The following is an 11,115-nucleotide window of genomic DNA, read 5'->3' on the forward strand; positions in this document are numbered from 1 at the left end:
AATGGCCATACACAACGTGAGGACAACAATATGCAGCTCTCTCCCTCTCTCTCTCTCTCTCTCTCTCTCTCTCTCTCCCCCCCAGAGACAAACCTACACAAAAAGCTCCACTCCGAACTGCTGCTGCAACGAACTGCTCTGAATTGGTTGTGCGAACGTGCGAACTACCTCTGCGCATATCCTTTTATTACTTGGAAGCTTTTGACGACGGTGCTTCTCACTTTTCTTGGCTTCTTTTTATTAACAGCTGAACAAAGATTTTCACGGTGTTATTTTCTTTAATTTCTTGAATTTTTGAACCATGTGCCACGTGGTGGCTTGTGCATGAAAAAGAGCCTTTGGCTCACCAAGTAAATACTGGCATTCTCTACCTCCCAAGGCATAACATAACATAAGACTTTGAAAAGAAAAACTCTCCATTATTTTTTATTCAATCTGGTTTGCAAACTTTTTCATTCACTTGAATAAATTCCATGAAAAACACAAAGATCGGAAACAAAAAAATTATACGTCAGATGCCTGATATGCAATTGTACAAGCAAAAAAATGTGATAGAAGACTTATATTTTGTGTCATTCCAGATTTGATATAAACAGGATACAAAAAGCATAATCTAGAATGACAAACTGGAATCAAAAGACGTAGAAAAATCTTCACAATATGACACACCTGTAATAATTTAGCAATAAGATAATAACGACTGACTAGAACGCCAGCGGAAAAAAAAAACACTTACATTGTAAAAAATTTATCATATACCAATATAAATATAGGAAATTGGCCTGTATCCAATTTAGAACAGAGCATGCTTTCAAGACATGGACTGTCTAGCCCTGCATTGTATTGAAGTACATGTGATGCCAACCATAAAGACCAAAAGAACTAAAATGGAAACCTTGAAGGAAACAAGTAGAAAGTTGTTTTGCAAAATGGAATGACTTTAGCAATCATGCTATTCAACTCAATAACATGCAAAAATTGTCCTAGGAGAGGCACAAATTCTACGGAACATTGGTATATTTTGATCTTCTCGCAATAGGTAACTTCAATGGGAGGATGCCTCTTTGCTCACTGTAACACTTCATAGTATGCAACTCTTTAGAAGAATCATGTAGCCAGCTCTACCGACACATCAAATCTTATGCTTTGGATTAGAAAATCCGATTTAACCATTATTTACTTTTGGGGCCACTTTGGCAGATCAGTGCATGGTTGCACAGTAAGTGGAGGCACTTTATGTTCCACACACAACCCTCAACCTACTCTCTGTTTCTAGCCTAGATTCTCAAGGAGCACCGTTGCTATTAGGCGGGGGTAACAATCCAGGGACAGGATCTGTTCTTGCATGCCGTGAGCAAAAGGCTCTCTCTTATATCTTCTTTCCCATGTATTGGCATTGCGGCATGCGTGATTTGACCACTTGAACAATGAAAAGCTGCAGAAGGCATCCAGAGAGTCTCTCATGGAGGGATTGCCCATCATTCATCATTCGCTCTCAGTCAAGCATTTGCAGTGCTTGTCGATCGGGCAACACAAGGAGGCCTTTCCAAAGGAAACCCAGAATCATGCTTAGTGCCACTTACACTCGTTCATGTGCACTTATGTGCAATAATGTTAGCATCCACATGGCACGGACCCACTATAACAAGAATAAGACCAGAAAGCTGAAAGAAAGACTATTGTATAATAACTTGGTTTAATAACTTGATAAAGGTGCAATTGGAAGATGAGTGACAGCACAGAGGACAGCAATGGAACCTTATGGCAATTGATCCTTTATACACACTAATCAAAAGGTTGAAAAATCAAAAGCAGCTATCATTGCTTATGATTATAGTGGCAATGTTCTTTTACACACAAATTGTGTCAGATATATACAGCATAGAAAAGCTATCAAGAGTTGTAACTTTACAAGATACGCAGAAGTAGTAATACATTACATTTACAGGTATCTTCACTCCACATCCATACCCTCAAAATACTCTCCTTCTTCTTCACTGAGCATTTCATCCAAGGAGTCCTCATCCATTGCAAGTTTGCTGCAGCAAGTAAAAATGAATACCACAGAGTGTCCGATCTTTCATCACAATCCATATAAAAAAACAACAAAACAGCTATACCTAAGACACTGGCAGCTGAAGACAAGGATGCGCTTGAGTTTGCGATTGTAGAAAAAGTAGCTAAATGACCAACTGTAAAATACCGTGCTTTTTTACATCACCACATACACAACCTTGCAAAAGTTATTACTGGACATTAAGACTGAACATACATTGTGCCCCTCTCAGTAAGAGTTTCCTCTTCAAACTTTGGGTTGTAACTGTACATATCACAGTCCTTTAGTCCAATCACCTGCAGCATCACCTTCCCATTAGACCCATTAAAAGGATCAAAACCATAGAGCTCAAAACTGAAACTGCGTAACCTCATCAACTGCATCCCATACAAAGCTGTAAAACGCTATATCCTCTCCAAACTCACATGCCCAAACCTGCAGGATACATTTTCTTCAATTTGGTTGAACCATCCAACCCAAACATGCAGAGACAACCAATCCCTGTTGCACACACCTTTGAAGCCTCCAGCAGATGACTGTCAATTGCCAGCTTTACCATTCCAAATGAATCCTCCTTTGCAAAACTAGAGGGGCGAACTGAGCTGTAGTATAATTTGAAGACCAACTGCGTGATCTTTACCGCTATATGAATGCCCATTGACATCCTAGGTCTACTGAAGTATTAATTTTAATCGACTGGGGAATGGAGAGATTTGAACTCTCAGCTCATAAAAAGCAGCAGATTATTCCGCTTGTCAGCCTTTGACATCAATTCCCACTTAATCTCGATAAATTGGGTTGCTAAGTCAAAAAACGACAATATCGACATTACCCAATAAGCTTTAGCAAGCTGTAGAAACATAAACTTGACATCACCTGAAGTCATAATCCGGGTAAGCGTAAGTCATTGCAAGGATGAGATGAACGAAAGTCCTGCGGCTGTTACAAAGCAAAAGGCACAGACTTCAAAAGAAGAGCCGGTAAATTGAGATGGTGTTTGAGAAAAACTGTCTTTGAAAAAGATCAGGTACCAGCAACTTACAAAACAAAACCAAGGTGCATGAACAAAAACAATAACCAGGGCCTAATTTTATTATCTGACAACAGCATATAGCCAGCGGCACTCGTGATTTAAGGCTGAGTAAGTGTAACAGGTCTAAATTTTGCTAAGAATATTGTACATGCAAATCATGCACTCTACATAAACTGCTTATTAAGCTAGATAAGCCATCAAGAGGTCTTTCTGATTAGAAATGTGGAGCAAAGTTTGATTCAATGGAGCATTATGTGCCAGCTTGCAATCATCAGAAGGTAAGATCGACAGCCATGTATCCAGCAGGCAAGTCTTCCTTGCATGCTTCAGTAAGTCATAACAGAGCATACAGCTATATCAAAAATTAGAAGCATAATAATATATACTACTGTGCTACTTCAAGTCATGACTCATAAACCAGATCACACTACAAAAGATGAGCAATTAAATTCTATGAATCCCACAAAGTAACACTTCGCATTCTAGTTCTTCACAAGCTGGTTTTGCGGTAGCACCTTAAGTACAAAAACCAATAAAGAATCCTCAAAACAATTACAGCTCACCTTGCAAGACATGAGAGTGGCCCCAAAGGAGATACTGAAATATCAGATGGTGAATACGCCAAGGACTCGATAACCTGAACAAGTACCCAATAAGATTGCTCAAAAGGGTCTCAAACTAAAGAAACATTCAGTCCAAGAACTTATGTTGAACCTCTTGTTCCAGACTTCGTGAATACTTCTTATCCACCCCAGCAGCCTTGCCTAGAAAAATGAAGACAGAAAAGAGTTCAAGTCAAACACACTAACACACAATAAAAAATTTCCGAAAGCAAAAAACTTTTAAGAGCATTCTGCAATTCAATGTTGACTGAGAATTTCTGCTTCAAAAAACTATACACACATCACCATTCTTACATGAGTAGGCCTCGAGGTTTCCATTGAGGAAGCTGTCTCCCAGGTTTACGGTGCTTAAAAAGCCATTGATTCTACAAGGTAATCAGAGAAGTGAGAGGACATAATGAAAAAGGTGAAGGCAAACAACAGTTACAAAAGGCCACAGGAAATAATGAAAGGGTGAAGACAGAGAAAAATACAAAAGGCTAAACCTGGCGAGAGGCGTGTATTCCAGATATTTCATGGTTACGACTGAACGGATACATACAAACTTCTGTTCTGGGAAAGCGTCCAGCAGACAAGGTCTGCCAACTCAAAGTGTGCACTTGGAGCTAAGTGATTGAGACGTCAACACTCAAAATGGAAGGAACAATCTGCAACAATTCAACTAACCAGGTTACAATTACCATAAAAGCCTCAGGAAAAAAGACACATGATCTGCAGACAAAATGATAATCTCATTGCCAGAATGCTTGAAACATACACAAAAGCTTAGCTCAAAGCTTGCTGAAGTCAAATTTCATCTCATAGACATCACTGTCGTGCAACAAATGACTGGAATCAACAAGGACGATGCAACTGAATTGAGAGTATATGGCAAACGTCATTCCCAATAATACCATCTCAAATGTTTTTATACAGAAAACCCCCAGCCATCCTGTCTTACAGAATAATTTCTCAACTGAGCTACGCAGCCTCTTCCAAACTTAGAAAATTTTGAAGAAAGAATGCTTTAAATCTTCAAAGAGGCCTTTGCCTGACAGAAAAGAACGAGAACTTCTTCTTTCAAGAGCAATCAGAACTGTGCGTTTGAGCATGTTATTCGACAGCGAATTCTCGAAAGAAAGGGGAATCTTACCAGTCTTAGTTCACCATCGCTGTCGCCGTTGTCGTCGATGTTTCCGGTTTCGATCTCCCGAGTCGGTTTGTCAGTACGAGACCTCTTTAGCCTCAGAGATAAACTAGAGTGCTTCGTTAGCCCGCATGACCTCAAGTGGATAACAAACCGGTGTAACTGTTCAAGCCTTCATGACGATTGCAATTAGAGAAGCACATGCCTCATAGTATCTTGGCCAGTTGCTAGTTGCTGTACTGTTGGCCCTCTTGTAGTTGTCAATGTCCTTTTGCAATAAGCTCATGTGTGTATTGTTAGCCAACATAAGTGCCTGCTTTAGTTGGTACATTATGAGCAGGTATGGCTTGTACAAACGGAGAACAGAGTCGATGCACGAATCTTTACATATATACTAAAGTTGATTTTACCATAATACTGGCCTTTCCCAAAAGGGAACAGGAATGGAAACAATGTTGTCTCTATTGTGATGTCGTTTGCAAAGCTTGATGGGGTAGGCATGCCGTTCGGCTTGAAAGCAACTATTCTCTCACGCAACTATTGACAGCCACGGAGCTGCAGAGAAGCAAATTCGTAAGTATCGCTAGCGGTGAATGCTCTTCTCCTGGCTGGTTCAACGATGTTTTCGATGATACCAAACATCAAACTTGTGTCAAGCTGCGCCATCAGTGCAAACGGTGCATTGTCTTGTTGTTGTTGAATGATCTTTCTCACACTATCTGGACTTAGTATGCAGAGGCCAAGCTTCTTATTCGGCCGTTCAGGCATCGACATGTACTTCTGTAGTACGAAGTTGTTCTCGAGATTGAAGGCAAGTATGTCTGCCACTTGTGATGTAGCTAGATCTTGCTCTATGAAGGTTGTTCTATGCTCTTTAATCCATGATAGCAGAGGGTTATCTAATACTGAACGTATGTCTAGTGTACCTCGTGCAATTGTTGTCACTGTTGAGATGGCATTGACAGATATGTCAATGACGCTCAGTAGCTGTATGTGAAGCTGATTTCCGTTCAATATTCTTCTTTTGTAGTCTGGAAGTAAGGGCACACAATATCTGCGACGTGCACTTGAGTTCTCACAAGTGGAGCGCTGCACCCATTGCGTTTCTATTCGTGTAGCCTCTAAGCTGGATACCAATAGACTGCTAGCAAACATTGCAATTGATGTCTCGTCTGGAGCTCGAGTACAATCAAAAGAGGCACTTCTTTGGATGAAAACTACACCACAAACAAAACATATGCTTAAAGGTCTGAATATCACTGCAATGTCTGAACTCCATCGGTAGACTATATTGACGATATCAATCCATGATTGTGAGCATGGTAGAAATCTAGCCTTCTTCTTGATTGAAGTGCGATGTCTCGCATTCGATATGCTGAGGTGTATCCTACGCTTTCGGTGATGGTCCATTCAAGGCTGAAGTTGGACTCAATTTGAATGATTCAATGCGATGAAAACCTTGTGATATCTACTTACTAGTCACGTCTAAGCAACGAACAATGCAAGCGTTTGAACAAACATGTACCTGGTGTTAGATTGTGTTGCTGTGGGCTTTCGGTCTGGGAAGAGGCAAGCGATAGCTGATTTTTCGAATGTCCCTTGCAAAGAATAAGTACGAAGCGTTAGAAAAGTAATAGCACAATGTTGAAGGTGAGAGTAATCTCATTATTTGTATGTGTTCTTTCATTCTTATGTTATAGAAAAAAAAGAAAACGTGTTGGTGTCCTTGCACGGGGGAGTTTGCACAGTCCTCCACAATTTTTATAATACGAGGGAACGTGCCATTCCCACGACAACATGCAATTTTCGGTGTGTTCTTTTTACTGTGTTCTCAGTGTTCAAGACTAGAATGTGGCACTTCTTACTCGCCGCACGTTGGAATATATCGCTGTTGCGAATGTAGAGGAGATGTGTCCAAGGTTCTCTTGATCTATTTGCAATGAAACACGGTAGTTAGACCATAACTAGTTCCGCCTTCAGAAATGAGTTGAGTACGGTAGTTGAAGTTGGACATACTGTTCAACTAGCCACTGGGTCTTGTTACACACAAAGCTGCTATGATTGCTACGTGGGGAAGGTGCAGAGGCTTTACTGCAAAAGAAGGTCGATTCCAATATGCCGATGAGGCAAACAGTGACATTGTCGACCTTCTACTGCTGGAATGAATAGGGAGGAGCTTGGCCTACAAAATCTATGATATTGAAGAATGCTCTCGCCATGTCGACGAGGCAGGCTTTTCTTCATCGCTCTTTGCTTTCATATGAACAAGCATAAGGTGTCTGTACAATAGCTAGCTGGGCTTTGCCACTTCCAACACCATAGATGGGTGTTGCCACTCCCAGCACCATAGATCAGAGAATGAGTGGAAGGCAGAAGGGTGCGATGGTTCCATTAAAGCTTTGCGCGAACAAGTACTTCTAATTTTTGTCTCCATTGCTTTCTCTTATATGACTTCATAAGTGAGTAGAAGCTGCTAATTAATCTCCTAATAAGTTGCTTAAGCGTAGGGTAAATGCGAGCTATTTTGGAGCACATTAGAAAAGCATGGAAAGAGAAGGGTAATCTGTAGACCCACATGCAACAATGCTTGTTTGCTTCCTGTAGTACTAGCTACAAAGAAGTCAGAGTCTCGTGTAGAAATTACTACTATGAGTATGTGTGTGCGGAAATTTTAACGTGCTGCGATAATGGCTTTGGTTGAAAGGAGGAGCGTCAAAAGATGCTACTAGCTTCATATCCTCTCTCTCTCTCTCTCTCTCTCTCTCTCTCTCTCTCTCTCTCTCTCTCTCTCTCTCATACAGTGGCCAGAGACAAACCTGTAGACAAATCTCGAAGCTGATTACTCCTGGAACCTGCGAACTGCTTGTGGAGAAGATCGAATTTCTCCTACGGACTGCTTACTTCTGGAACCTGTGAACTGCTTATGGAGAAGATCGAATTGCTATTGGGAGCAACGAAGTAAAGATTTCTTACTTCTGGGAAAGTGCGAACTGCTTGTGGAGAAGATCGAATTGCTCGTGAGAGCAACGCAGCATGCTGTTTTTATTTTATTCACTTGGTAGCTTTTGACAGCGTAGTTTTTTGTAGAGCTTTTCTGCGGTGACAACGCCATTTTTTAAAGATCTTTTGAGCGCTGCGCTGGGCTTATGACAGTGCCGTTTTTTTAAGAGCTTTTGAGCGCTGCGCTGGGCTTTTGAGCGCTGTTTTTTTAAGAGTTTTTGGAGCCACGTGGGCTGTTGAGGGGCCAAGGACTGGGAAATGCCCACTACGCTAACGAAGTAAAGATAGGGAAAATTACCAAAATACCCCTCTAATTTGTGGAAATTCCCAAAATGCCCTTCAAATGTTCCAAAATTCCCAAAATACCCCTAGTTGTGAAATTAAATTTCTCCAAAGATTAAAAAATTTGTAGCTTTTCATAAGAAGACTCATTGCTTATCAATATGAGATGCTAAATCCAAAATTTGAGTTGATTATGTAGGCTTTGGAGACAAATTGCTTCATTATCTTTAGACATAATTTCCTTTTTTGCGAGGTAATTTGTGACCAATTACATGCTAAGCATGCAAAATGGATCTCAATTGTCAAAAAGGAATAAACATTGAAAAATCTTGAACAATCCAACCAAAATAGATACAAGGGTATTTTGGGAATTTTTGAATTTTGAGGGGTATTTTGGGAATTTCCACAAATTAGAGGGGTATTTTGGTAATTTTCCCTAAAAAGATAACTAGCCTCAGGACTATCTAACATTTGATAGTCACAAGTCTTTTCGATGGCATCAAGGGTGCACAAAAAGCAACACGATCTCGATCGTCCACGTGGTGGGGGCTTTTCAGCATCCGGCCTTGTCACTAATTGACACCTGGGATCAATGGCCCACATTAAGCGTCGCGAGGTAGGTGCAATCCGGGCCATCCAATTGTCATTTGAACTAGGTGTGAACTAAGAGTGAACTCTAGAGGTCTGTGCACCACACCGAATTTGGTGTGAACTCAACGTGAACATAGTGTGAGCTTGGTGTGAACTTGGGAGGGTCTGTACATCACACCAAATTTGGTGTGAACTCGGTGTGAAGTAGGTTTGAACTTGTCCGCGATGCCAAGATCTATAAACTTACCACACACACACCTTTCAATGAACGCGTGATAGCCTAGTGGTTAGAGTCAATTCCATGGGGAAGAGGGTAGCGGGTTCAAGCCCCGGATCCAAAAAAGTGGGAATTTTTTGCATTCCCTAGGTAATCCAACGGTCACAATCAATCGATGATCGTGAGCCATTGATCCCACCTCCGTGTAACTTAGTAACGAGGGTGGGGTTGCCTGCTGTAAGGCATAAACCCAAGCAAGTTATAAATCGAGGGTGAGCCACATGGTATAGCAAAGAGTGATGATGGGATAGTCCACGCTAGACTTATTAAATAATTAATGGGGTAATTGGGTCAAAGAGACGGGCCATTTCGAAATTTGAATCGCCTGCTGTGGCGATGAATTCTCCCTCATTTCCCGAGATTACCCAGCTCACCATTTTTATGGCGGCTCCATCCTCTCGCAACTTGCTCCCTCTTCTCCATGGCTGCTCCCTCCTCTCTCAAGCTCCTCCCTCCCAGTGTGGTTGGAACCCTCTCTTCCTCCTCGTCTCCCAAGTCCTCCATCCTCTCAATGCTTGGAACCTCTCTTCATTGGACTCGACTCCACCTTTGGCCTCCTCTCTTTAGCTTTCTTGCACATCCCATTGGTAATACGAAGACAAGATATTACCATGTGTGTGTGTGTGTGTGAGAGAGAGAGAGAGAGAGAGAGAGAGTTCTTTTGGGTTTTTGCATATGATTTTGAAGTTGGTGGAGGAGCATAATAGGAGGAGAAGAAACTTTTCCATACTACAGATGTCAATGCCCTTGGTGCCCGTTTATACTCTAATTTTCTTTTAGAGGACAAGGTGAATGAGGGTTCAGGGTGCTAGTGTTTAACGTCTACATTTTTGCAAAGGGCATGGATGATGAGGACTCACATCCATGAACAGAGACCTAGGAAGGTCAATGCTCTTGGTACACTATGATTTTTTGCAGAGGATAGGGTGCGGTCAATGACCTTGGCTCCCATGTTTACACTACTTTGTGTAGAGGACACAAGGAGTAAAGGTTTGGGATGTCTGGGTCCGACCTCTATTTTTTTGAAGAGGGTATGTGAGGATGAGAGTTCTCGCCCTTGTTTCATTCTAAGATGGTTGTGGCATCCATTGCGATATGAGAGGGGGGGGGGGGGATGGGCACAAGGCACAAGCCCTAAAACTTCACCAATCAACTTATTGATTCCAACAAGAATAGAGCATTATAATTACTTTGCATAGTTTGAATCATTTCCTATTAGCTTATTGGTTCCAACGGGTGAAAGAATTATGGCAATTTCCATCACATGATCAAGAGATGGCAAGAAAAAATTGGTAGAACTTACAATGGCAGACCTCCTTCCCTCCATTCTCTCTCTCTCTCTCTCTCTCTCTCTCTCTCTCTCTCTCTCTCTCTCTCTCTCTCTCTCTCTCTCTCTCTCTCTCTCTCTCTCACACACACACACACACACACACACACACACACACACACTTTTACACATACATGCACACTATCTCTCTACAACGGCCACCAATAGCCCTCAAGCTGAGAAGGTTGCAACACCCTTCCATGGGGTTATATCCTTCTAGAGAAGGGCTACAAAAATGCTACCCTTCAAAAGAACTATAAGAAATTTGAAAAAAATAGTCATATACCCTTCTAACAAGTGTAAAAAAAGGGGAGTTTTTTTAAGGCCTTCAAAATAAACAGCAGAGTAACCCTTTTAATTTGAGGGTATGATTTCACCAGATTCTTTGCAATTAAAAAGAATCGTTTCCAGTTAAAGCTTAATCATGTTGGGATTTCTAGTCACATGTGTTGAAGGGAGGAGTGATGAAGCTATCATGGGTTGTTTCGGTCGATTCTCTACTTCCATATCTAATCACATATGATCACATATATAAGGCATGTATCATTATGCTAGATGATGACAAATATTGGCATACAAATTCATGATAAGATTGCCAAGTAAGGGTTTGTCATCGGAGATAGTGTCTATACTCCATTATTTTAGGAATTTACCGACCAAGGGTTTGTCTTTGAATGTAGTGTCTACACTCAAATCAGTAGCAAGGTGAGCAAGCATTGTGTTATTTTGGGGATTTGGGAGCCAGGGTTTGAGTTTGCAGATATTATATATACATAAAGCAGGTCAATATGTATGCCAAA

The 11,115-nt window shown here is 41.2% G+C and overlaps 1 protein-coding gene across 1 annotated transcript; it reads right to left on the reverse strand.

Annotated features, from left to right (window-relative positions):
- Positions 1 to 1,797: 1,797 nt before the first annotated feature.
- Positions 1,798 to 4,774, reverse strand: LOC147459564 (uncharacterized). The gene is made up of 11 exons (XM_086510810.1): positions 4,470 to 4,774; positions 4,198 to 4,359; positions 4,007 to 4,077; positions 3,804 to 3,853; positions 3,653 to 3,726; positions 2,933 to 2,995; positions 2,571 to 2,658; positions 2,426 to 2,491; positions 2,273 to 2,352; positions 2,121 to 2,192; positions 1,798 to 2,039 (listed from the first exon to the last, which is right to left on the reverse strand). The coding sequence occupies exons 2-11, from the start codon at positions 4,227 to 4,229 to the stop codon at positions 1,955 to 1,957; spliced, it is 681 nt and encodes a 226-aa protein (XP_086366936.1). The 5' UTR covers positions 4,230 to 4,359; positions 4,470 to 4,774; the 3' UTR covers positions 1,798 to 1,954.
- Between the last annotated feature and the right edge of the window lie 6,341 nt (positions 4,775 to 11,115).

Source organism: Adiantum capillus-veneris, chromosome 4 (assembly GCF_014529385.1).
Source record: "Adiantum capillus-veneris isolate H3 chromosome 4, ASM1452938v2, whole genome shotgun sequence".
NCBI lineage: Eukaryota > Viridiplantae > Streptophyta > Polypodiopsida > Polypodiales > Pteridaceae > Adiantum > Adiantum capillus-veneris.

Excerpts from the sequence above, each read along its gene's own strand:
- LOC147459564 (XM_086510810.1), bottom strand. The coding sequence starts at position 4,229 with ATGAAATATCTGGAATACACGCCTCTCGCCAG. Across the intron at positions 3,727-3,803 it reads CACGAAGTCTGGAACAAGAG|GTTATCGAGTCCTTGGCGTA; the intron begins GTTCAACATAAG and ends GTACTTGTTCAG. Across the intron at positions 2,659-2,932 it reads TACCCGGATTATGACTTCAG|CTCAGTTCGCCCCTCTAGTT; the intron begins GTGATGTCAAGT and ends ATTATACTACAG.